This window comes from Drosophila busckii, chromosome X (assembly GCF_011750605.1).
Source record: "Drosophila busckii strain San Diego stock center, stock number 13000-0081.31 chromosome X, ASM1175060v1, whole genome shotgun sequence".
NCBI classification, from domain to species: Eukaryota; Metazoa; Arthropoda; class Insecta; order Diptera; family Drosophilidae; genus Drosophila; species Drosophila busckii.
In genome coordinates, this window is record NC_046608.1 from 497,987 (window position 1) to 524,106 (window position 26,120).

At 41.7% G+C, this 26,120-nt stretch overlaps 7 protein-coding genes across 10 annotated transcripts; 3 read left to right on the forward strand and 4 right to left on the reverse strand.

Moving 5' to 3' along the window:
- Positions 1–1,139: 1,139 nt before the first annotated feature.
- Positions 1,140–2,231, reverse strand: LOC108606013. Its single transcript, XM_017995838.1, has 2 exons — positions 1,795–2,231; positions 1,140–1,738 (listed from the first exon to the last, which is right to left on the reverse strand). The coding sequence occupies exons 1-2, from the start codon at positions 2,208–2,210 to the stop codon at positions 1,273–1,275; spliced, it is 882 nt and encodes a 293-aa protein (XP_017851327.1). The 5' UTR covers positions 2,211–2,231; the 3' UTR covers positions 1,140–1,272.
- Positions 2,232–2,828: 597 nt separating this feature from the next.
- On the reverse strand, positions 2,829–9,820 carry LOC108606672 (katanin p80 WD40 repeat-containing subunit B1). The gene is made up of 10 exons (XM_017997005.2): positions 9,456–9,820; positions 8,923–9,050; positions 8,648–8,865; positions 5,140–5,481; positions 4,949–5,084; positions 3,850–4,893; positions 3,617–3,783; positions 3,451–3,540; positions 3,310–3,384; positions 2,829–3,252 (listed from the first exon to the last, which is right to left on the reverse strand). Exons 1-10 carry the CDS (start codon positions 9,487–9,489, stop codon positions 3,018–3,020), a joined length of 2,469 nt encoding a protein of 822 aa, XP_017852494.1. The 5' UTR covers positions 9,490–9,820; the 3' UTR covers positions 2,829–3,017.
- Positions 5,700–8,239, forward strand: LOC108606673 (peroxisomal multifunctional enzyme type 2). 2 transcript variants are annotated; one of them, XM_017997007.1, is made up of 3 exons: positions 5,700–5,798; positions 6,166–6,902; positions 6,958–8,239. In XM_017997007.1, exons 2-3 carry the CDS (start codon positions 6,200–6,202, stop codon positions 8,040–8,042), a joined length of 1,788 nt encoding a protein of 595 aa, XP_017852496.1. In that variant the 5' UTR covers positions 5,700–5,798; positions 6,166–6,199; the 3' UTR covers positions 8,043–8,239. The 2 variants fall into 2 exon arrangements, with proteins under 2 accessions (XP_017852496.1, XP_017852495.1); XM_017997006.1 differs by having other exon boundaries at positions 5,709–5,830.
- Positions 9,821–9,951: 131 nt separating the features above from the next.
- Positions 9,952–11,037, forward strand: LOC108606674 (proteasome subunit alpha type-7-1). Its single transcript, XM_017997008.2, has 3 exons — positions 9,952–10,153; positions 10,225–10,454; positions 10,511–11,037. The coding sequence occupies exons 1-3, from the start codon at positions 10,052–10,054 to the stop codon at positions 10,926–10,928; spliced, it is 750 nt and encodes a 249-aa protein (XP_017852497.1). The 5' UTR covers positions 9,952–10,051; the 3' UTR covers positions 10,929–11,037.
- A 268-nt stretch (positions 11,038–11,305) lies between these two features.
- On the forward strand, positions 11,306–14,863 carry LOC108606856 (serine/threonine-protein phosphatase 4 regulatory subunit 2). Of its 3 annotated transcripts, none has more exons than XM_017997353.1 (4): positions 11,306–11,434; positions 12,262–12,527; positions 12,588–12,776; positions 12,832–14,863. In XM_017997353.1, exons 2-4 carry the CDS (start codon positions 12,311–12,313, stop codon positions 14,295–14,297), a joined length of 1,872 nt encoding a protein of 623 aa, XP_017852842.1. In that variant the 5' UTR covers positions 11,306–11,434; positions 12,262–12,310; the 3' UTR covers positions 14,298–14,863. The 3 variants fall into 3 exon arrangements, with proteins under 3 accessions (XP_017852842.1, XP_017852844.1, XP_017852843.1); XM_017997355.1 differs by having other exon boundaries at positions 12,835–14,863; XM_017997354.2 differs by lacking the exon at positions 11,306–11,434 and having other exon boundaries at positions 12,189–12,527.
- Positions 14,741–17,296, reverse strand: LOC108606857 (leucine-rich repeat-containing protein 58). The gene is made up of 3 exons (XM_017997357.2): positions 16,313–17,296; positions 15,508–15,724; positions 14,741–15,425 (listed from the first exon to the last, which is right to left on the reverse strand). Exons 1-3 carry the CDS (start codon positions 16,828–16,830, stop codon positions 15,045–15,047), a joined length of 1,116 nt encoding a protein of 371 aa, XP_017852846.1. The 5' UTR covers positions 16,831–17,296; the 3' UTR covers positions 14,741–15,044.
- Positions 17,297–19,194: 1,898 nt separating this feature from the next.
- On the reverse strand, positions 19,195–23,323 carry LOC108605403 (chromosome-associated kinesin KIF4). The gene is made up of 7 exons (XM_017995073.1): positions 22,653–23,323; positions 22,441–22,592; positions 20,988–22,374; positions 20,076–20,913; positions 19,659–20,005; positions 19,506–19,598; positions 19,195–19,438 (listed from the first exon to the last, which is right to left on the reverse strand). Exons 1-7 carry the CDS (start codon positions 23,321–23,323, stop codon positions 19,366–19,368), a joined length of 3,561 nt encoding a protein of 1,186 aa, XP_017850562.1. The 3' UTR covers positions 19,195–19,365.
- Between the last annotated feature and the right edge of the window lie 2,797 nt (positions 23,324–26,120).

Below are 26,120 nucleotides of genomic sequence, written 5' to 3' on the forward strand. Positions count from 1 at the left end.
CCTCTTAGTATCAAATGCGCTCAAAAGCATGCAATATTTTTCTTAAGTATGCCAATAAGGCTAACTTTAAACCAAACCATGATAACACTAATACTAGTAGACATATTAATTTGTTGTCACAAGCTGCATGACACTTGCGCTTATATCACTATCGCCAATGTCGCAATGACAAATGTCCTGCCGAACAAAGGCACATTAATTAGCAGTACGTGTCCATGCATTTCCCAAGTATAGTATATAGCTGTTTTTTCTTACTGCTTATTGCTTATTGCTCTTGTTGTTATGCATGTCTGTCTGTGTTTGTTGCTTAATAGCTCTTGTGATGCCGCAGATGAATGTGCACATGGATCACGTACACAAGCACATAATTACATATGCTAACATACATATACATATACATATACACATACATATGCGGGTGCTCCTTGTTCTAGTGCCTTTTGTTGTGCTATTTCAGGTCTTGTGCTTGTACTTTTCGCTTTTGCAGCGGCAGCGGTAAACTTAAATTGCAGAAATCGCAAAGTTCACTAACACATGGACAAGCGAAAGTAATGGCATGGTGTAATTAACGAGACTCTTGGGCCCTGAGACTTGATGAACAACTGCAACAACAGTTAAATGGCTACACTGCCATATTTTTTCGGAACTGTCTGCTACCTAAATTTGTCGCCTTGACGCTTTTACGTGCTAAAGAGAGAGTGAATAAGGTAACATACATATACATTGGGGTCTGCTTAATAAGAAATTGTGTGCCAGAGATACTTTTGATAATTATTGACTACTAATGTACGATGTTGGAAATTAAATATAAAATATTCATTAAGCATTTTTTAAACATGCCTAACAGAGTTGAGATAGATTTCAATAATCTAAAAGTACAGCTTAAAATAATATAGAACGCCTAATGTCTAGAAAAGAAAATTTACGATTTGTGTTACAAATTAAATTTCTTTCGGCATAAAATCGGAATATTTGTTATGTTTACCGTATGTATTTTTGAAAATTGTAATGCCAAATGGAATGTGTTTCAATATACTAAATAATATAATGTTTAATATTAAAGGTTAAATTATATTGGTAAAAAAAAAAAACAAAAAAAATGTATGCAACTAGAAAATAATTTTTTGTTAGTTGCTTAGTTAAAGCTAAGTTATGAAAAAAAGGTGAAAACATTCGAGTTAAAAACTAAGAAGAGCACGCGTTGTATAAATTGAGTATACGTAAGGGTTGCAAGTTCAGTAAGAGGGTTCAATCGGTGATGCTGCAAATGAGTTAAAAGGCAGGCTTGTAGCTGGTGGAGTTATCAGCATTGACTCTGGGCGCACTCTTGATTTTCTTTTTGCTTAGTTTGTAGGGCGCCTGGGCAGTGAGAGCAGCAGCAGCGGCATTGCGATCCTTGCGTGTCAGACTGAGATCGTAGGGCGTACGCACAATTTCCGGCAGGTGGGCGTAGTAGACAACGCGCTCATTGCGTGTAGCCAGGGGATGCGCGGGCAGCTTGGTGGGCGCATATTTGTTGCTGTATGAGTCAAGCATGGGCTCGTCCTGATAGCCACGACGCGATTTGATATAATCTCTTACAGGCGGAGTGTCCAGCTGGCGGTCGGGATACATGAGGTAGGGATCGGGATATTGCGGCACGCGTGGACTGTAACTATCGTAGGGATCAAAGCGCTGGCGATGCACGTACATGTCCTCAAAGTATTGCGGATAGGCGCGATGGTATTGCTCATCAAAGCTACATACAGTGGGTGGGTTAGTAAAGACTTCCCTTGAGAGCTTGACTTAACTTACCGATCATACCGTCTGATATAGGGATCATACGATCGGGAGGGATACATGGCCAAGGGCTTGTTGGCATACGGTCCATACCAGCTGGACGACTTGGCTGGCAGCTCATCAGGTCGACGATAGCGATGAGGACTGGACTCGCGATTGGGAACACGCATAGGCGAGGAAGCGCTCAGCTCATTATCGCCAGCATTGGCTTCCTGCAGTCGTCTGGCATTCATATAGTAATCATAGTCGGCATAACCAGCTGCATGTGGCTGTTTGTGCTGTCCCAGCGCTGGCTCCAGCGCATCCGCAGAGTCCACATCAATGATGTCATCCACCTGCTTCAGATTCAGATCAAAGCTGCCATCCGCCTGCACAGTACTCGCCAGGATTAGCAACGAGGCGGTAAGTAACAAGGATTTGCCGTTAATCATTATGCTGCCAACTCCAACCGCTTGCAGTGTGCAACCAAAGCAGACTAATCCAATGATCTACACTGCACTGGCTATCGATAGCTAGAGTCACAATGATGCGGCGACATGGTAAGTTAAACTTCAATAGCGAATTGTTCCATTCTGCGAAGCCACTGAAACGCAAGACTGCACAATTCTAGTCAAGCAGCAAACCATGGATCTATCAATTATCAGATGCGAAGGGGTATATCAACTATAGAGCGACTTACAGTCAGTGCAGCCAACTATTCAAATGAATACTCGCTGTTTTCACTAGGAAAATACCGGAGTTTTCATATATAGTCGCTTGGAAGTAGCTATTAACCAAATTGAAAAATAAGAAACAGCTAGAATTGGCTTTAAAAAGAGCCAAATGTGTAACATTCAGCGGCTTAAATTTAGGTGTGGCATTTTGATGACATTCAACAACGCTTGCGACGGATGCATTTGTTTGTCACACAATAGCAACTTTTACATGCCACGCTTCGTTGCACGCTGTGCACAATACACTTACTATAATGCTCCATTAAATAAAATGCATTTGTAATTTGCATAGATTATTATCATAGTTGGAAATTTTATACATTATGTTAGCGTTGAAATTTTTTGGGATTTTGTGTGTGTTTTTAATTCACTTTTATGAAGACTTACAGACTAATAGTTATATAAATTAGTTTCAATAACAAATTAAACGTATTATTTAAATCATTTGTAATGCTGGACACTTTACAACTAAATACTCGTTGCCTTTTTTAGTTTGTTTGCTCCTCTCCGCTTCTATTCTTTTCATTAAAAAATTATTATATTTTGTAGCTGTGACAGCGTCGAGCCAAAATGTACGCTCTCGGGCAGACTTTTAATTAGCAGCAGCCATCGCTGGCAATGCGCACACTTCCTTTGGCGATCCTCGCGCGTTACATCAACGCCCAGCCCATTGGCAGCCCAAGAGTCCAGATTCTCCTGTATGGTTGGCAAGAAGCTTGATAAAATGATACGCAATGTATCACAGGCTCTGGTAAAGTGACTAAAAAAAAAAACAGAAATTAGACGTATATTTAACATTTAATATAGAGCTACGTACAACTTGTGTTGGCTTTGCAAAAGTTCATAGATCTCTGGTAAGACAAATGTGCAAAAATCCAAATTCCATGAGGAGCTGTAAGTTTTTTTTTTTAAGTAAATAAGCATTAAAGTTCTTAGAGCTCACGTTAAGGCTTCTTACGGTTTTTCTATTATTGCACCCAGCAAATCTACAAAAGTTGTTTGCCCGCTAGCCTTGGCCAATCTCAGCGCACCCAGCACATCATTTGATCTATGAATATAATTATATAATTAGCCCAAATATCTTTTTTTTTATTTTAATTTTTTTGTTGTAATGATAATCTTACCGCGTTGAGTGCCTTACAAGATCGAGACTGGCTTGACGATTGCTCAATTCCTGTAGAACCGCTTCATGTGATCTTGAGAGCATATCAAACTCACTGTGATCATCTATAAAATTTCGATTCATATTCTTGCCTGATGCTGGTATCAAATCCGGACGATAGTTCATAGCCTAAAGCACAATATAATAGTAAGCAATTAATAACTTACTTTGACTATAAATAAATATTAAGTTTACATGTGTTTGCTGTTTTTCCTGAGCTTTGGCCTGCTGCGTTGAACGCATGTCTAAAGTGGTGCGCGATCTCATGGGCGGTTTGGTTATAATCTCCACATTTATATTCTTTTGCTGTGTATTCTCTTTGTAGAATTGACTTTGCGTAGCCATGGGTCGCTTGTTTTTGTTTACCACATTTGAGGAGGATGATTTCTTGAGTACCATGTTGTCATCAAGCTTGTGCAATTCCATTGAACTAACCGAGGACGCTTGACCAAGCTTGTTGCTGCCAAATATTGCCGTCGATGTCTGTTTGGTATTGCTAATCGCTGTACTTCGCTTGTGCACATTTGTGGTTGTCTTTTTGATGGACTTTGAGGTGGCGTTAATGGTGGGTGCTGGTGTTGCCTTGTAGTTGGACACGAAATAGTTTAAATTCTGATTTACGGGAAAATCTTCAGCCATTTCATCGTTATCATAATTGGTTAGAATCGGCGGATTGCTCTCATTTGGATTATATTCGACATCAGGTACAGCGCCTAAGATATCATCCTTTTCAATTGAGTATATGTTGCTATAATCATCTGGCACATGCAGTGAACTTGGTCCATTAATGTGTAACAAACGGCTGGAGCCCACATCCATGCCATAGCTATAATTAGCATCTATACTATATGTTATATTATGCTTGAGTGCAGGATCAATGGCAGCATTGTATACGTTCGGCTCAAATGCGACACTAATTGGTCGCTGCAGCTGATTTAGGGAGGACAGGGGTAAAGTTTCAATTTGCTCTGATTCATTGACAACTTCAAGGCTTAAGCTGGGCGATGATAGCTCGTCAAAGTGTTGACTCTTATTTTCCTCGTGCTCCTCATCCACCTTGGCTGGCTTGGAGCCGCCAAGTGATAAGCGAAACTTTTGATTGCCACGCGAAAAACTTTTCCGATTTGTTGAGTTGTGTTTGAAGCTTGCCTGAGTATTGGGCGGATTGTAGACCGGCGATGTGCAATCGAGGCTTATTGCATTTATAGACACAGTATCAATCTCATGGCAGCCACAAATCTTAAAAAATATAATTAAATTAGCATTTTTGACATATACATATATATAATCTTACTAGCTTATTTTTAACAACTTTCATATCAACTAGTGAGGCCCAAGTACTCTTGATATGATTTAGTTCTCGATCTGGCTCCCAGCCAATAACAGATATACCCGCAGCGCTGCCTACAAACAGACAATCTCCTTCCTCACTGCAAATAGAGACCAATTAATTATAGACGATATGCTTCATGGCTTAAAGCTTACCTAAATGTAATGCATCTAATTGCCTGCCCGTAAAAGTGTGTTGTCTGCGACACTAGCTGCTGATGTTCCAGATCATAGATAGAGACGGTACCATCCACACGACCAGCCGCGAGTAAAAACTCAAATGGATGAAATTGTATGCAAGTGATGGCTGTCACAGGTGGTTCGTCAATAAATTCCATAATTTGTTTGCTTTTCCGTATATCCCATATCAATATAGAGCCCTCCAGGCCAGCGGAGGCAATCCAGAGTCCATCTGGTGAGAATTTCACTGAGTTCACATGAGATATATGACCCTTGCAAACTTTAATGCATTTATTTTCATTCTGCACATCCCATAGTCTGCAAGTAATATTAAAAAAAATAATAATGCGTTTAAATCTATTTAAACATAGTAATACGTTTGGGCTTGTAATTGGCCTGCCTCCACATTCTATAGTTAACGCTTTAATTAACATGCCTCCACTGTTGTAGCTAACAGTCTGGTAGCATTAAATCATCGATATATCACTATTTCTTGTTATGGTTGTTGCCAACTGCAGGACAGTAGTTATTGTTTTCATTGGCTTTTTATTCGGTTATCAATTGCTGCGGGTTCTGTGCGCACTTTGTACCGGTGATACAAAAGTAATCTTTTCGTTAAAGAGTAAATTCAACTGGTAAATTTATTCGTCTAATAAGTGTAACAGGTGTAAGTTGTTTGCAATATAAGCAGAGAGCAATTTTTAAAATATTTCTAACATACTTAGTTGTAGTTGCTTAAGTGCATGAATGTACATACATACATATGTATTTATGAAAATGTTTTTATTTTAAGTAAAGTTGAGTTGCATTACCCATTGGACTGGGTACAAACGTACACACGCGCATACATGCAAACACATGCATACATTTATATGTAAATAAAGTTTATAATTAACTGAAGAGTGCAGATAAGATTTGAGATTATGGCAAAGTTAATCAACCTCTATAAGGAATTTGCTTTATGCCCAGTTAAGTAACACATTGCACACTATTTTTTTGTAGCACGTCGAACCGGTACAACAAGTAAAGAAGAAAAATGTCTGCTGCTAAACTGCGTTTCGATGGACGAGTGGCAGTTGTTACAGGTGCTGGAGCTGGCTTAGGACGTGAATACGCGCTGCTGCTGGCCTCGCGTGGTGCAAAGGTGGTGGTCAATGATCTGGGTGGCAGTCATGTGGGCGAGGGGGCATCTACACGCGCAGCGGATGTTGTGGTCGAGGAAATACGCAAAATGGGCGGCGAGGCGGTGGCCGACTATAATTCAGTTATCGATGGTGCAAAGGTCATTGCGACCGCGATACAGGCATTTGGACGCGTTGATATACTAATTAACAATGCTGGCATTTTGAGAGATCGCAGCATTATTAAGACCAGCGAACAGGATTGGAATTTGGTTCATGATGTGCATCTTAAGGGCAGCTTCAAGTGCACGCAAGCCGCCTTTGAGCATATGAAGAAACAGAACTTTGGTCGTATCATTATGACCTCATCCAACTCAGGCATCTATGGAAACTTTGGACAAGCCAACTATTCGGCAGCCAAAATGGGTTTAGTGGGATTGGCCAACACGGTGGCCATCGAGGGCGCCAAGAACAACATTTACTGTAATGTCATCATTCCCACAGCGGCCAGCCGCATGACCGAGGGTATTCTGCCCGACATGCTCTTCAATGAGCTCAAGCCCAGCCTCATAGCACCTGTTGTGGTTTACCTCTGTCACGAATCTTGCGAAGATAACGGTAAGCATGCCCCCAATAATCGTAACTATGTTTTACTATGTTACCTTGTTTACAGGCAGTTATATTGAAAGCGCCGCTGGCTGGGCCACCAAGGTGCACACAGTGCGCGGCAAAGGCGCTGTGCTGCGTCCAGCACTTGAGGAGCCAGTTACTCTTGAATACGTGCAGAATGTGTGGAGCAAGGTGACGGACATGTCAGAGGCAACACATTTAAATGCCATTGCCGAGGCATCGGGCTCGCTGCTGGAGGTGCTGGAGAACCTTAAGTCTAACGACAAAGATGCCGTTGAAGACAGTTTTAGTTTTGGTAATCGTGAGCTCATACTCTATGCCTTAGGCATTGGTGCTACTACCACCAACAGCAAGGACATGCGCTTCTTGTATGAGAACGATGCTGATTTCTCTGCGCTGCCCACATTCTTTGTGCTGCCTGGACTAATGATGACCATGTCCAGCAGTCTGGTGGCCAATGCTTTGCCACAAGGCGGCGTAGATCTCTCCAACATTCTGCATGGCGAGCAGTATTTGGAAATTATGGATGATCTGCCCACCAGTGGCAAACTGCTGACACGCGGCAAGGTGTTTGATGTCATGGACAAAGGCTCTGGTGCTGTGGTAGTCACCAGCTGTGACTCTTATGATGAGAACGGTCGCTTGCTGGTGAAGAACCAGAGCTCAATTTTCGCAGTGGGCGCTGGCCGCTTTGGTGGCAAGAAGAATCCGATTGCCGGCGTTGTGCCACTCGCCGTGGCGCCCAGCCGTACTCCCGATAGCTCCGTGCAGTACAGAACTAGCGAAGATCAGGCCGCACTTTACCGTCTATCTGGCGATTTGAACCCATTGCACATTGATCCCAGCTTTGCACTCATGGCAGGCTTCAAGACCCCGATCCTGCATGGACTCTGCTCCCTGGGCTACTCAATGCGTGCCGTGCTAAGCCAATATGCAGATAACAATACAGCGCTTTTCAAAGCCATTAAGGTGCGCTTTTCCGGTCCCGTGCTACCGGGCCAGACACTCAAGATTGACATGTGGCGTGAGGGCAAGCGAGTGCACTTCCGTACACTGATTGTCGAGACTGGCAAGGAGGTTATATCGGGTGCCTATGTCGACTTGAAGGAAGTCAAGGCAAAGTTGTAATTCTTAAGCAACCCATTGACAATTCCATAATAGGAAGCATAAATGCAATTGGGTATATCTGGTGGTAGTTATAATTGGCTTTTCTGTTTTAATGTACATATATATTTACTATTTTATAAACTGCTTTGTTTATATATTTTCTTTGTTAAATGTGAGCTAAATCAAAAACTAACAAGCAATAAAACACCCGACTTCAAGCTAATAACGTCTGTTACTTATCACATTAAATACATAAACATATCTGATTAAGTAGACGCCTAGTGACACATACATACAGCTAGTATTGTCTTTGATAAAAACGCCTGTGTATGACGAGTGTGAGCGAGAGAGCGCATTCTTTTCGAGTATTGGCATCTCAGCCTAAACTGTGTTTGTGACTCAATACGAAAAAGGTTGCATTACCATCTTATATGATGACTTGGTATTTTATATCAATTCACAGACAATATCTAGGGCGCTTACTACATAGTATTTTTTCCAATTAGGTTATTCTTTCTTTGTGAGCAAAGAAAATTGATGGCATGGATCTTTCGAAATTTTAGTTTCCCATTAATTTCATATTTCACTTTCACACTTGTTCTTAATTCCGTCTTAAATTCACTTACCTGACTGTTGTATCATTACTCCCAGACACCACGTACTCTCCTGATGGATTAAAGTCTAATGTACGCACACTTTTCATGTGCCCATTTAATGTTGAATATACTTTCTGAGCATTCAAATCCCATCTTCGTATGATGCCAATATCATCGGCTGAATAGACGAAATTATCCTTATAAGCAAAGCGCACACATTCAATGGAACGATTGTGTCCAGTTAATGACTGTAAATACAAATATATCAACATATATCCATAGGTTTTAACGGTAAAGGTACTCACCATAAAGCATTCATCTTGGCCAATTGCCCAGAGGTTGACATTCCGATCTTCACCACCAGTGACCAAAACGCGTCCCGTCTCACCCAGATCGAGGCTAGTGACCTTGCCATCGTGCGCTTTTATATCGTCTATGGATAGAAGTTAGAGACTTTGAGTTAGACAAATTTGTTTGCGTTTGTGTGAATATAACACTTGAGATATTCTAATCTTGAGTCTACCACTTCAAAATATCTTCAAACAAAACATTTGAGTACCAATTTGATGTTTTGATCTTAGCGCATATCTAGAGTTCTTCCGTTTGTTATTGTTGTCATGATCTCATCTGTTTGCCAAGATAAGCGTTTAATACAGTTAGTTTTTCAAAGGTGCCTTACAAGGGCTGCAATTAGCCGCCCACATGCATTGACTTGCATGCTTATAGGCAATAAGCATACGCATATGTATAGCACAAAAACACACACACGCATACTTGGACGGGTATTCATACAGTTGAGAACTACTTTCATAGAAGGTAAAAATTCTATTTTACTTACAAATCTTTGCAACTAAGCTTCTCGGCATGGCCATATCCAAACAAATTGTAATTATTGTTGTATGTTTATGCTGATACTAATTGTATTTGCATAAATTAGTGATTATGTGAATAATTTATTTCAATTTGTCGCAGGTGTGATAAATTTGAGTGAGTCTAATGTTGGATCAGCTGTCCGCTGTCTTTTTATTATGACAAACTTTGCTGGTGCTTGGCAGATGCAGTTAACTAGAAACTTATTCAAATAAACACTATAACACTAGTTCACATGTTTAACAAAGTATTGATATTGTTAAATTAGCCACAGAATAACGCGAAATCGAACAATTATTGTAGACAAAACAAATGCATATTATATATAGTGACGACCAGGGCTGGCATTGCACTACGTGGTTGCCACCCAGGGATAAGAGGTACGTAATGTACAACAGTCAAGACTTATCGATATATCCCACCTATAGCTTGTAGGCAGGTGGCATCACTGTCAACAAAAAAGCATCATCATTGCCTAGCACAATTGCCGACTTACTGCATTAAGAATTGTGATACCAAACGGTTAAGCTTCAGGAAATATTTTCATCAATTAAATAAACCACCATGTCTTCACGTTACGATCGAGCTGTTACCATATTTTCGCCAGATGGTCATCTACTGCAAGTGGAATATGCTCAAGAAGCGGTGCGCAAAGGCTCCACAGCGGTAAGAAAGAAGAAGCTCGATTGATTGTCATTGTGTGAATTTTGAGTTTTATGTTTATTTTGAACGCAAAGGTTGGTGTAAGAGGCGGGGGCTGTGTTGTTCTGGGCGTCGAGAAAAAGTCTGTAGCCAAGCTTCAAGAGGATCGCACAGTACGCAAAATCTGTGTGCTGGATCATCACGTTGCCATGGCCTTTGCTGGCCTGACTGCAGATGCTCGCATTTTGATAAATCGTGCTCAGGTTGAATGCCAGAGCCATCGCCTTAACGTTGAAGATCCAGTGACCCTGGAGTACATTACCAGGTAAGTTTCATTTCCAATTGAAGTTTAGATTTTGCTTTTATCAAATCTTGTTTTAGATATATCGCACAACTCAAACAGAAGTATACGCAAAGCAATGGTCGTCGTCCATTTGGTATTTCGTGCTTGATTGGTGGCTTTGATGCTGATGGCTCACCTCATTTATTCCAAACGGAACCCTCCGGTATTTTCTACGAGTACAAAGCGAATGCAACCGGCCGCTCAGCCAAAACAGTGCGCGAGTTCTTTGAGAAAACCTATCGTGAGGATGAGGTTAGCACTGAACGCGGTGCTGTGAAGCTGGCAATTCGTGCGCTCCTCGAAGTTGCACAATCAGGTCAAAATAATTTGGAAGTGGCTGTTTTGGAGAACGGCAAGCCTTTGAGAATGCTGGATCGAAATGTCATATTGGAGTACGTTAACATTATTGAAAAGGAGAAGGAAGAAGAAATCGAAAAGAAGAAACAAAAGAAGTAACATGTAGTTCTGGGTAACCGAGATAAATATTATTAATTTCATATTTTTATAAAATCTGGAATGTTATCAAATGGAATAAATAAATGTATAGAATACATGGTCAACTTCACACAACGAATTTGATATGCAAATATAAAAAATTAAAAGACCTCACCATAGCATTATTTTAAATTCCCAAGATGTCAATAACTTTTTCTAATTTAAACAAAAGTATTGCCTAAGCAAAGACATAAACCAGCCCCAATTTCTATCGCTATCGAGCATCGAGCAATCGAAATTGTGGATTTTTGCATATAGGACCGTATTTCTTTGGTAAAACATAGGACGTTTTTAGCTACCGGCACGACGGCCACTTTAATTCAGACGCGAATAAAATGTCCCTGTTCTTTTTTTGACATTTGCGGTACAACGTAAATATAAGTTAGTAGTTTAAATCGTATTTGCTAATCAAATATTAGTGCACTTGTGTGATAATACAGCCTGAGAGCCGCCGCAGCGAGTGCAAGGTATGAACTTGTAAAACACAAAAACCGCAAATTAATTAAATGTTGCCAAAAAAAATTTCACAAGCCGAAATGCCGGATACAAAGAATATGAGTCTGGGTCTGCAAGACAAAATTACGCATTTGCTTGAATGTCTAGTTTGTACATATGTGCGTATGTAAATATGTGAAGTATATATGTATATAAACTAGTTGCAGCATTAAGTCGCTGTGCTTCTTTTTTTTTCGGGTGCGTGAGAGCCAACTTTCAAAATCGCAAGAATTATTCACACATACACACATGTACATGTATGCATATGCATGCAGTTGCCTGTTGTCTGCCTGCGTGTGTGTAAGCTGGTGAAATAACTAGTTTTTATTCGCGAAGCTTAAACGAGAATCCTCCACCTTTCGCCAGACGAGTGTACGCTCCCGTTGCCTCATTTGAATTGCTCTCAATTTCGACACAGAAGAGTATGTGAGTGTGCTTAGCTTAAACGCTGTTGCCAAGTCGCACTCTCTGACTGTGGCGCTGGCTGCCTGTGCCTGGGTCAATCCACCATTGCCTAGACGGGCATATGCATATATGTATGTGTACATACGACTGTGTGAATGTAAGTGCAGCATACGAAGCTCAAACGCGAAGCTTGGCCAACGAGTGATGCGACTCTATGGTTGTTTCTGATTCGGCGCATACCTGCCACACGTACACACACACATGCACATACACCAGTTGATGGCAGTGTCGGGGTAATAGTAGTTGCAGTTTTCACAGTCGGCTTTTTGTGTGTCTACACGCAGCTAGAAAAATTTGCAAGTTCAGTTGGTTGACTGGTTCCTAATTTTTTCAGTGTGTTGTGTGTTTAACGCCGAAAAAAACGCTTTTAATTCGAGCCTCAAATGGTGACCATGGAGAATAGCGAGGAGATCCTACAGATTTTGGAGCGTTTCACGCGTCTGAAGCAAAAGGAGATACCCAAAGAGCTGGAGGACTATTTGCTCTTTGTGGCTAAGACCGGCGACACCATCTTCAAATGGTCCAGCGTCAAGTATTTGTTTCGCGAAAAGTTGCTCAGTGTTATTAAGCACTTCAACGAGGACTCCCAGCGTCTCGAAGGTAAGCGACTGCACATTGCCTATTGTTGCTCATGCCGATAAAATTGGTTTTATTCCCTAGAAATCCCCAACTATCCCAATGTTGATCCATTTAACTATGAAACCATGAAGTCTGCTCTACTCGAGCGTCTCGATATGTTCAACGCGGCACCCTTTACTGTGCAGCGTCTCTGCGAGTTGCTCATCGATCCGCGCAAGCAATACTCACGCATTGACAAGTTTATGCGCGCTCTCGAGAAGAATATTCTGGGTAAGCAGAAGGCAACACTTGTTAGGTTAACATAACTAAATTCTTTTTTTAACAGTAGTAAGTACCATTGACCCGGGACGCAAGCGCACGGAGAGCGAGAATGGCGACTCTTTGGACTCGGTGGGTAATGGTGATCTTTCGCTGGAGGTGAACATTGACATTGAAATGGAGAATGAGAACATGTTCAATGGTGATGAGCGCAACGGCAATGGCACTAGCCATGGTAACGGTAACCCCAACTCGCCGGAGAGCAGCGGCGGCACACTTAAAGCGAGCTGCCCACGCTCCGAAGATGCAGGCTTGCTGCCCAAGGCCAAAAAGGTTAAGTTAGACTACAGTCCTGATGAAGAAGATTCCATCGAGTTTAAGTCCAGCAAGGAGCGAAGGATGGCTGCAGAGGCTGAAGCAAATGAAGCGGCGGAGAACCAAAAGATTGATGAAACTGATGCTGAAGCAGAACCAGCCGAGACTGCTGACGCCGAATTGGCCGAGAGAGAGCCACAAAAGGACAAGCAGGATAAAAGCGACGAGCTTAAAGCAGATGCTCCAGCGGCTGATGCTACTGCTGCTGCAACTGAAACTAAAGAGGATGATGCTTCTGCCACTGTTGCCAAGCCTGCTGATCAGAAGGATAAGGCAGCTGAGGAGGAAACTAAGGCTGAAAAGAATGTTGCTGCTGACAGTGCAGATAAAGAGAAGTCCACTGAAGTAGGGGATGCAAAGCAGAAGAAAAACGTGGAAAAGCAAGATGTTGAAAAAGCTGAGAAGAAGGAAGCCAAGCCATCGACAGAGAAACCAGCAGAGAAAGAGAAGGCAGTAGAGACTGAAGATAAAAAAGAGCTGGCAGCTGCTGAGCCAGCAAAGCAGCCAGTAGTTGAGAAACCAGAGGAGACTGACAAGCCTGATCCAAAGCCCGAGGCTGAAAAACCGGCAGATGAAACTCCCGCCGCTGAAGCCGAGAAGCCAGTGGAGAAAAAAAAAGAGTCTGAAGATCTGCAAGCCAAAGAGGAAAGCAGTGAAAACAAAACTGAAAAGACTGAAACCAAACCGGCTGAGGAGCCTGTTGCTGCAGCAGAGCCCGCTTCTGAAGCTGCCGCCGCCGATGTTGCCAAGGAATTAAAAGAGGCAAAAACTAAAGCTGAAGAGGCAGACGAACCAGCCAAGGTAGCTGAGGCTGCTGACAAAGAAGCATCACTTGCAGTTGACACGGATGAGCCGAAAGCTGAAGCAGCAGTTGTAGATAAACCCACTGATAAACCCAGCGTTGCTGTAAGTGGTACTCCTGTTCTCTCGCTTAATGATCAGCCCATGGAGGATACACCCGATGAGGAGGAGAAGGAGGAGGAGAATGAAAAGAAGAAACCGGAGGAGGTTGCTACCACAGCCGTTGAGGAGGTGGTTATGGCTGACAATGCCTCTGTCACTGCTGCTGCCGGCGAAATGGCCACCGATGAGGTGCCTAAAGATGAGCCCGCCGCCATGGAGGTGGACGACACCAGCCAGGAGGTAATGGACCAGTGAACACCCACCAGACCCCTATCCAAGCAAACGCTACTCAACTCAATTTGAAACTCCATGCAATTCCAGCATGCTGAGCAGCAGCAACTAACACACACATATAATAAATATACTTTATAGGATACTTATGTCTAGACTATAGCCGACATACATTTTGTAATCCGAAAACGGTGGCAACTCGTGAGCCCATTTCCAGCGCAATTAGTTTTAAGTCCCCCCCTCATAGCAGATCCCAACAAAGGTCATGTTTACGATTATGTTTTAAGCTGAAGATTTTAAGTCTCCATTATATTATTTAAATACAGAGCAGCAGCACAAGTTTAGTGAACTAAGCCCAAGCTCCAAGCTCATGAATGTGACTTGTGACTCGTCCTCTCGTCTCATTCGAATTTCCATTTATGTATTGTTTTTATTATAGTCTTGAACCCGCACATAAACTACATACATATTATTTAAAGTTTTATTTTCCATAATATTTAAAGTAACATAAACTATCTATGCGAATAAAAACGAAATTGAAATTAACGCACTTGTCCATCATATCAACGCATATATTTGAAAAAAAAAAACAAAAAAAAATATTAACAATAACAACAGCGCGCAGTATTGGGCATAAACTTGTTTAAGTGTAGATTAAAGCCAATGGTTGCCAGAGTGCGGCGCTGCCGCGACAACAACACTACCACAGCCAGAAAGAGGAGCAGTACGAGAAAGCAACAGCAGCGGAAGAACTTGGGGTAAAGCCTGGTGTTAGCCGAGCAGCACCTTGCGCATCATGAAGCCGCTGCTGGCACTGCTGCTGGCGTTGTTGCTGGTGGGGCGCGCTGCGTGCTCAGGCTCGATGCACTTGGAGGAGCAGAGATATTGCAGTAGTGGCACGCGATACTTTCCGCAAAAGTCCACAAACTTGATATGCTCCACGCGATTATCGAAGAAGACGCCCCTGCAATTGGGATTCACGCAGCAGTTGGCGCTGTTCAGATAATCGCAGAGCGTGCGCGGTAGATCATTAGGTCCTGGACGCAGCCCGCTCGACTTGACAATGCGACCCGCAAGCTCAAGCAGTGTAGGTGGCTTCAAGGCCATATCCTGGACAAAGCGCACCACCAAAGGATTGTCACGCAAGCTCAACTAGGGTAAGGAAGCAACGTGTAATTAAATAAGCGAAACATGAATTGAAATTTAATTTGATTTTGATTATTTTCTAGCTCACCTCGGTCAGATTCCTTAGCGCCACTATGTCCTTGGGCAGATGTCTCAGTCGGTTCTTGTGCAGCAGCAGCGACTTGAGGTTCTTCAGGCGGGCTATGCTTGTCGGCAAATTCTCAATGAGGTTGTCACAGAGCACCAGCGCCTGCAGCTGGCTCAGCGAGCCCACCGACTCCGGCACCTCGGCAATTAGGTTGCCGCCCAGAGAGAGCACCTGCAGCCTGCATGGAAGCGGAGACAGTTGCAATTAATGATGCAAATATCAAGTGTGTATGTATTCCCTGGGTCATTGCCAGCAGTCACCAGTGCCAGACACATATATAGGTGGTCTATACGCATGTATTTGTATGTACATATGTATATGTATATACCTATACATATGTATCTATGTACTATAGGTTTAATCACTTGTCGCTGGTCACAAAGTTCGTTACTGCTGATAGCTGATACTTGTTAATATTTGTTTTATGGGTGCTTTTGTTTATAAATACACGCATACACAGACAGACACACACATACTACTAATAGTTTTATATATCTTTATGACGCGCTAAACAAAAATAAAGAGAAAATCGCTGGAGCGTCAAAAGCGTGTGTGCGCCTTATCAGTTCATCGATTTGACTACCCCTCTCCCCGGCAGTGGCCAAAACGCTTGACAACAATAGGCGCAGGAATATTATAAAAAAAAATAACGGATTAACTTTACGCAAGTGAAAAACCCAAAGCAAAACTAACATGAAACTTATCAAATCCAACCCAAACTATTTATGAGACTCTTATGAAATTGATTGTGCTGCTCACTACTCACGCTTGCATCTTCCAGATTTCCTTGGATATGGTCGAGATCTTGTTGCCACCAAGATATAGATACTTGAGCTGACGCAGCTCCGTGACCTGCTCTGGAAAGTGCACCAACTGGTTACCACTCAAGTTGAGCTCCTTCAGTGTGGAGCTTCCACCCACATGATTCGCGCTCTGTGTGCTCAGCAGCGATTTTGGCAACGAGGCGCTGGTCAATTGGTTATTCTTCACAATGAGCGTCACCAGTGGCAGCTGGCAAATGGCTTCGGGAAGCTGGGTAATGGCATTGGAGCTCAAATCGAGTACCTTAAGATTGTTGAACTGCAGCAGCATGCGCGGCAATCCCACTAGGCGATTGTGATTAAGCAGCAACGTTTCGATGTCACCGCTGGACTTGAGCAGCGCCTTGTGGGGCGAGCTGAGATGATCCTCGAGCATGCCCAGCTCCAGATTGTTGCGTCCAAAGTCGATGGTCTTTTGCTCACGTGAGTCCGTGTCCGAGCTGTCGGACGTGTACAGCTCCATCGCTGCTGCTCTTGTTATTGTCTGTCTATCAATGCGCTCTAGATACGTTCGGTATATATGTTCGCTTGCGTTTATTATAGCTTATATTCAATAATGTACCTATATTTTGTTATTTAACCGTTTTACACGCTTTTTATGGCTGTCGCCGTCACTAGTGCTGTCTCGCTCGCACAATTCCTTTAGCAGTCTCTTTATTAGTCTTTGCTCCGTTCAAGTGTGCGCGCGATCGCATCGCGTTATTGTTTACCAGCCCGAGCTATTGCAGCGCAAATCAAATCAACGAAATCAAACAATAAAAACAACAGCAATAATCAACAATAACCAGAGGCACTGCTACTTGGAGCGGACTGTCAATAAGGCGCGTTTATGTCGGCACCAGCGCCAAGCATCGACTGACTCGCTAGCCAGCCAGTGCTATGGCAATTGACGACGTGCCGTTTAATCCGGAATCTTTGCGCACGAGGCGCCACAGATCGTATACGTATTATATACGAGTACGTTTTACTTCTACATATGTGTGCGTTGTCTGAGCACGGGCTTAAGCACGGACTACGGTTTGGGGACACACGCGTCTAAAGTAAAACAAAATCGAGTTACGTGGGCTGCTACTAAAGTTTACAGATTTTCACTTAGCTCTCCACATTAATAAGCTAATGCTATAAGTCAGTATACATAAATTATAAATATAAATATGAGCATGCGTATGTTTAATTAAAATACATAAAGTAAATCTCTATATGTATTTAATTACATAGAATCAGAGCACCAACAGTTCCAGACCAAAATTTTTTTTTATAAAAATTAGGTTCATATATGGTATGCATGTATATTTACCCGCCTTTATTTTCTATAAATTTTTTTGTTGTGTATTTTATTTCATGAATCGGCGCTACGGCATGTCACTTATTGATAAGTGACCAAATATTGTTTATAATTTTGTTATGTATTTTTTGAACGCTGAATATAAGTAATTATATTTTTGGTTGCGCTCTTTGCGCATATTTTTCAAATTTAATATTTTGGTAGGTCAGTTTTAAGTGCATCCATTCCAACTTCCAACTTTATTAAATTTCTTTCTTAAGCCTTATCAATGCGAATAAGTTAACAAGCAGCCCACTTGAGCAAGCCAATTATTAATTGCTAAATATAGTACACATGTATGCGAATTTATTGAACCCTTGTTGTTGTAATTATTATATACTTTACTCTGCCTAATCTAATAAGCCAAAGCTTGTCACTCTTGCTCTCTCTATGCATACATTTATATACATCTATCTCACTCTAATATAAGTATTGTCGTTTGGGACTGTAAACGAACGATTGGGCACATCTGGGTGCAAAAAATTATAAATAATAAATTTGCTTATTATCGCGTCATTGATACACTTTTGTTGTTCTTGCTGTCTCCGACGTTGCTGATAAACGGGAAACAGCAAAATAGTAAATAAACATACATATGCGTACTTGACCAACAAATGATGCAAATATTTTTTATTTTACGCAAACTCTTTGCACTTGCAAATGTGGCCACAACTTCACACTTGTTGCAAGTTTCCAAAGACGCCAGCTGCAGTGGCAAACAGCCTACATACTTACTATATATTTTACTAAATATGAACTCTTATTCATATTTTGCTCTTATCACAGCTCAAATCAAAGCATCGAAAACGCGCTTGAAATGATGATGATGCTAGTTTCTTATTGACGTTACTGTTGGCTTGTGAAATTCATAGATCTACGGAATTATTTTGCCGTGCAGGAGGGCAAAGACGACTTGGCATGGCATAGAACGCTTTCTGAAAAGAATTTGGTAAAATAAGTATTTTCTCTCGATTGGAGAAAGCAGGCAGCACTGCGCTCGATTGGAGGAACAAACAGATAAGATTACAGCTGCGCTCATTTCAGGTCACCATAGCTTAGATTATCAGGGGCGCATGCGTCCTCAGCGCTTCCAGTTTGGGGCGTGGCCAGCGAATCCCGTAGCTCGAGTTGGAACTTTGATCTCGAACATAGAGAATTATTTTCGTCTTGTACTTTGCTTGGCCTTTTTTTAAATTTAAATGTATCTAATTTCACAGCATGTCATGTTTTGGCCTCCACTCCGGGAGTCAATTGACATATACCCTGCAGTCACAAAAATCTGCTCACAAATGCAAATTGTTCGGTTTCTCAGAAACCTCAAGGACAAGTTCGATATTATATATTCATAAATATCTTCCATATTCATGATCCTTACCAAATTAAAATTGAATTTTTACATTAAAAATTAATGTTTTTTGTTTCATCTTTTTAGATGCAATTTTATTAATTTTTATTATTGTTATACATATTAAACATTAGTTTATTTTAAATGCTTAAGAGCTCACTTTTATGCTGCAGACAAAGTTGCATTTTGGATCTTACAGTTTGTTTTGAGCCCATTTATCAAAAATTGATTTGACTCACTGGTATACAAATGTGAACAAATACTTGAACAAAATTAGAATATATACTAACAAAAGACAATAATGCGAACGGTGGAATATAACATACAAGCTAACAATTTTTGTTTGGAAAATTAAAGAACTTTTTCTTTGATGAGGGAGTCAGCAGGGTGAGTTCAGAGCTTCTGTAAAAAGCATATGAAAAATATTTTTAAGTATTTCGAACTTTAGAACAATTATTGTCGAACGTACCTTAACTGGAATGTATTCTTAAAAGCAGGACTTCCCAACGTTGTTTCTTGCTTCAGCTCTGCATGTAAATCCGGCTTATTGTCTTCAGAGCTTCTGCAAATGATAACAGAGTATGAAATATTAAAAACCACACCTATATTTTATGCATCAAACCTGGACATCAATGGATTTTCGGCATTACACAACGGAGTCGGTTGCTCCTGTATTGTCACCGTGGTGTTTAGCATGAGACTGGACGCGGCATTCTCCTCGTTGTTCGACTGCTGCTTGAATGGATTGCTGCAGCAACCGTCACATTTGCAACTGCTGCTGCAGGAGAGGCCCTTGATAAAACAGCCACAACGCCTCGTATTACATTTAAAGCGGCACCTGCACCTGGCGGCTTGACTTGAATCATCCATGTTGGTGGTGGCGTTTTCGTCTAGTGAGCTCTGTGAGCAGTTCGTTGGATCGACTTGCGTGTTGCTGGCAGCGGTGGTATACGATAAGCTCTTAGAGGTCTAAACAAAAAAAAAAAAAACGAAATATATACGTATATGTGCATTTAGTTTGAAATAAAGTTTAGCTTACATCGCGTTTGCGAGTCTTTGGCACCCATTCAGGATCATCTTCACTGTCAATGGATTCGATTGTATCGTTTAGCTCAACAATGTCCTCCTCATCTTTATTTTTATTTTGCCTTGGTTTTTTTCTTTTGGCTTCGACGGCATCTAGCTGAGACTGCAGTGCGTCTTTGGCAGCGATTAGCTCTTCGATGAACATTTTCTGTTGCGGATCCGCCAGCTGTTTGTCTGAGCTGCGCAACAGCAACGCAACCTTTTCCTCGTAGTTGCGCTGTTGACGCAACATTTGCTCCTCATGCTCACAATTGGCGAGTAGCAGACGTTTCGTTAGCTCATCATGTCGCTGCTGCATCTCAAGCAGCTGATTGCGCTGCTCCTCCAGCAGTATCTTTTGCTCTAGCAGACCAGCCGCCTGATCGCGCCGTTGCTGAACCAGACTCCTTAACAGATGCTTATTTATCGAACGTGACTCAGCTATGTTCTGTACATTCTCACTCAGCTCAAGCATGCGGCTGTTAAGGTCATGGGAACATACTTTCTGCTGCAAGTCTGTTATCTGGGCATTGCGCATCTCCAGTTCCTCATCCAAATTGGCCAACTGCTGTTCGTGCTCTGCGGCATTCTCAGCGCTTGCTTGTTGCAGCTTTAGTTCGTTGTAGTGCGCATTGATAATGGCACGATCATCCATGAGCTGCTCCAAGCTGTGCTCAGCATCCACCAGCGAAAGTATAACCTCTAATTCACGATCCACCAGCGCCTCTATTTTATAACCAGCTGCTGGGTTCTTGGCATGCTTTTGGCGTTGTGCTTGCGCGGCACGCTGACGCTCCAAAGCGTCCTTTAAACTGTAAAGCAATTGTTTTCGTATCTTAAATGTGTACAAAGTGAAGCACAGTCTGTCATAGTCGGCTCTACTCACCGTTTGTTTGTAGCCATGGCCTCTTCGCATTTGCGCTTTAGCACCTGCCGCTGCTTGGCATGCAACGTTTGCTGACGCACCATTTCGCTGGCCATCTTGCGATCCTTACTCTTGAGCTGCGTTAGTTGTTTTTCGCTCATGTTCTTCCATTGGCGGAAGCGTTCGGATTCGCCGCGCATGGCGCGTATTAACTTCACCTTGGACTCCTTCATGGCGCGTATTTCACTGCTTAGGTTATTAATCTTCTCGCGCTCCTTCTCGCGCATCTTCAGCATATTGGCCTGTTGGACAATCTTACGCCGCATTTCCGCAATTTCCTGCTCGAGCAACTGTAGGCGCTTTCGTCGCTCCTCAGCTAACTTCGCAGAGGTGTCTTTCTGCTTGCTGCAACGCAGCTGATCGAGTAATTCGCGTCGCTCCGTTTCGAGCTGCTCAATCTTTTGCTCGCACTGCTTGAACTTCTCATCGTTGTCAGTCTCTTCTAGCTTGCTCAGATTGCGCGTGACGCGCTCATGCAGCTCCTGCTTTAAATCCAGTTGCCGTAATATGTAGCGCAGTTCGCCAGTTAAATTTAGTTGCTTCATTGTATGCTCATCGGTGCGTGTTTGCAGCTGCTCGTGTGGTTCCTCCCTAGACTCTTCGTTGTTATTGCTGTTGTTGGCACTGTCGCTAAGGCATTCCAAACGATGCGCCTGCAGAGCCGTTTCGCTTTCCAGCAACTCACCATCCACAGTGCTAATCAATTGGGAAATTTCACGCAGTTGCTTCTGAAGAGGCTCCAGCTTCTCTTCTCCCTCCTGCTGTTGTTCCCCTTCAGCTTGAGGCAGCGTTTCATTTAACTTTGCTTTTAATTGCTGCACATGCGCCTTGAGCTTGTCATGCGATATCTCATTTATATGCGCACGCATCTCATTGTCTGCTAAGCTGACCAGCGCCTGATGCAGTTCCAGCTGCAGTCGATGGTTTTTCTTTTCAATACTAGCATATGATTGTTGTAGTTGCTGCAGCTGCTCCTTCAGCTTCTGATTTTCCAAGCTACAGTTTGTTTCGCTTTCGCAGTTAGCACTGCCGCCAACCACACTAGCTGCACCAATAATACTACCAATAGCACCACCACGACTGGCCAGCAGCTCTAGGCGTAATTGCTGTATTGTGTCCTTCAGCTTGGCCACTTCAGCTGCATGGGGATCCAAATTAACTACAGCCTTGTTTTTAATTTGCAAAGCGCGGTCTGCATAGCGTAGCGTACTTAACGTTTCCGGCACGTTGTAGTCCGCTGGACTAACACAGACTATCATTACAGTTACGGAATTTCCGCCCAGTGAGTCCTGCAGCAGCCGCGTTAGCTTCGATTGCCGATAAGGCACATAGCCTGTTCCCTGATTAGCTGTAAGTATAAGATACGAATAAATACGATACGAATAAAAACTATAAAGTACCAATAGTTGCTTACAGCCCAGCACAGTGATAACATTGCCCAGCGCCAGCAGACCCTTGTTTATATTAACGCCCTCCTTGAAACGATCGCCGCAGGCTAGTGTCTTGGAACAGCGCTCGGACCCAGCCAAGTCCACAAAATTAAACTTGGAAGTTGTCACAGTTTTACTAAAATCAAAACAAAAATTAGTACAAAATATTGAGCAATTGAATTGCTTTAGCACTTACTCCTCATTTCCTTTCGTTGTAGCCACAATGGTGAGCGTAAAGATAGCATGTGAGCGAGAGGACGTCTCATTCATGGCTGTGGCGGCCACTGCGCGTCCAGAGGAGCCACGCATGAGCTGATCAGTTACCTCCTTGGCAGCATGTACATTCAGCTCTGTGAGTCCGAGTAAAAACACGCCATTCTTATCCTCGCGCATATCTACAGTGCTATCCTCGCGTTTCTTTCTTGAAAACAAGTCGAAAAACTGCTCCTGATATAGCTCCACAAAGGAACATGTCACCTTGTATTCAACGTTCTGTGACATTGCCATCATTTGCTGAAAGATTTCATTAACAGCGCGTGGTATAAGCCCCGCATGCTCATCCATGATGCCATCAAAGCCCGTACCCATAGTGTAAGTTTTACCCGAGCCGGTTTGACCATAGGCCAAGATGGTTACATTAAAGCCATTCAGCAGACGTAGCAACTTGGGCTGTACACAGCTATCGTATATTCCCTGCTGTGTGTCGTCGCTGTCAAACACATGATTGTACGTAAAGTAGTCTGTGCGATTTACAGCTACTTGTGGCATACCTGGTGCTGCGCGCTGCACCGCAACGCGACAGCCGCGCTGCACCTCAGATTTAACCAGCGGGCGCACGCGCAATGCAACAGTCACAGCTTCAGTCATAGTAACTCTACAAGCAATTGATCATTTAATGACAATTCATTGCCATTGCAGCTGTCGCTTACCTTTAAACTATATTTTTTTTTTCTATAATAATTAATTTCGCAGCTTAATTAAATGACATGAAAACTATTTAAAAAATGGTGGGATAACTGTAAGAGCAACGCGTCGTACTATCGTAGCCCTGGAATTATCGCTACAGCTGTTATTTCGATATGCCAAAATATGTTCACATTACATTTCCTTAACATAATGTTACTGTAAAATGTTGTATATCTCGTAAAGCGGAATATAATACAATTTTTGTAAACTAAATTTAAACTTAATTTAAATATCGTGGAAATTTATACATAAAAGATTAAAATATTTAACCGCCAAAAACATTAGGTTGCATGACAGCCCTGTTAGGTTGTCAGCTGTTTCAGCGTATCCATTTACCATTGTATTGTAAGAGCCATAGATGGCGCTGTTGGATTTGTTCATCCCGGCTGAGACAATCAGATACAATTTCTCATGTTCTGATTAATGTATGTCGACCAATACAATGACAAATTAAAGACTCCCATTAATCAACTCGAGGGTGGACCAACTCTACAAATTGATTCAGAAGACTGCAGAGGCAATCTAGACCTGGTGCCGGTTCTCATATAAAAATTACGGAGTGGCTAAAGGCTCATGCTAGAGGTTTCTCTGCACATCCAACATATGTAGATGTCAGAAGACGTGAAGAAAGAGCAAATTCAAAAGTTATTGCACATAGGAGCAAATGTGGCGCAACTCTAGAGCCAGCGCAAGGAAGTTATCGCAAACTGGCCTTTCAAATATTTACTCTGGCAACTCTTAGTGTGTAGTAGACACGAGGTATTATCAGAACACACTTCACTACTATGTAGTCGATTTTGCACACCAGACCACCGAGTAAGCCGAGTCGCTCTTGTCCACGCAACTCGAACTGCTCCCATAGCTAGGTTTCCTATGTTGACAAAAGATATGCTGGAACAGGCGATCTTAGTGCGATTCTTCACCAAAGACACAGCTACACAGGAAGCACCTTAATCTGACGACAAACTTCTCTTTGCGGAAACTAATCAAGCTTAGCTTAAAATTTGGCCCTTTCGGACCCAAGGAAGAAGTGGTTGCGGACAACCTTGAGCAACGCTTCAAACCCTACGACTTTGCCATTTTTAACTCGGCGAAAAAAAAAATTACAGTCTGCATTTTGATACGCCACGAAAGCAGTGCAGACTATAAAAGATCAAAGATTTTTAACGAGTGCTGGCAGCCGGAGGTTTTTGAAAATTCTACCTTTGCACTATGGGGAAAATGACCAGTTTACGAGGCCAAAATTAATAACACAAAAACGGAGCAAGCTATTTCAATTTTGTTTTTTGCATTAGGCTTATGTGACCGTAAGGTATTAGATTTAAACAAATTGTGTGCGTGGCACCGCCTCGTTAGGAAAAACAACAACAATTTTTCTTTTAATTTTAAAAACAATATGTCAAATTAATATAACACATGCTAAAATAATTTTTAAGGATATTTTTTTGACGACAGTGGGCATGTCACGCCTTTAAAATACTTAAAAATTGGATTTACAATGCTTTCACATTGTGCTCAAGCGGTAGCTAAATTTTTTTAGTTCATCCATTAAATTTCTAATTGTGTCTCAGGTATGGTAAGCTGTGAAAAAATTAAAAAAAAAGCCATCCCTTTTGTTTTTCCGCTTCATGCCATTTTCCACACAAATCTTCATTTTCAAATTTGAGGTTATGTTCTAAAAACTTAAATATTTCGGAAAGTGGTTAAAAGTGGCTTTCTTAACTATAACCTAATCTAAAAAACCGAATATATTTCATTGATGGACTGCTGTGGACTCTTTTTGAATCTCTATTGAAAAGTGAGACATATTGAAATGTATTTATTTGTAAGACTACCTACACATTTCACATTATCATGAACACAGCAAGAGTGATTTCAACATTTCAATTTAACACACACATAATAAAAGCCCCATTTCTTCGAATGCATTTCAAAAATTTCACTTTTATCGTTTATGTGTTTATGTTTGATGAACTTGTAAATTGCACACAAAATTTCGCAAGTTCAAACTCACGTGCTTTGCATCAGCTGTGTTTGACAGCTGATATGTATTTAGTGGCGCCATCTATTGAGATTTCCGGTAAGCAACATGAACAATTAGTCTTTCGTGAATGAATTCCAATTAAAACAATTTTTAGTTTCCGACTTTTGAAAAATGTGCTTTGGTATCATGCTTCTATTTTTTTAATATGTATTATTTCGCAGGACACAAAGCAGACGGCGCTGTTAATTTTGTATTTCACAGGACAGAGGAGACAGAATGTAATTCGTGTTAGACCTGTTTTGATACATTCTGATAAGAATTAAGTTGCAACAGAACAATTTCAAAAAGTTGTACAATTTTCAGATTTTGGAGCACTTTATATGTAGCTAGTGGGCGCCATTCTATAATGTGCTTGTTAAATTTCAGCCAATTATAAAATTATTGAAAACACTCAGATTTAAATATGTTTAATGTAATTTATGTTTATTAAATAATTGCCTTGTGGTTTGCTATATATTACAAAGTATACAAAAAAAAAAAAAAACAATATCTTGATAGCAGTTAGTTATAGTTTTACATAAGTCTTAAAGCTAAATGTTAATAATATTTTAATTATTACGTTATTATGTGTTCGTTCCATATGTATGTGTGCATATCCCATCCATTAAAAAAACATTGCTATAAATGCCTTCGTGCATGCATACATGTGTTATT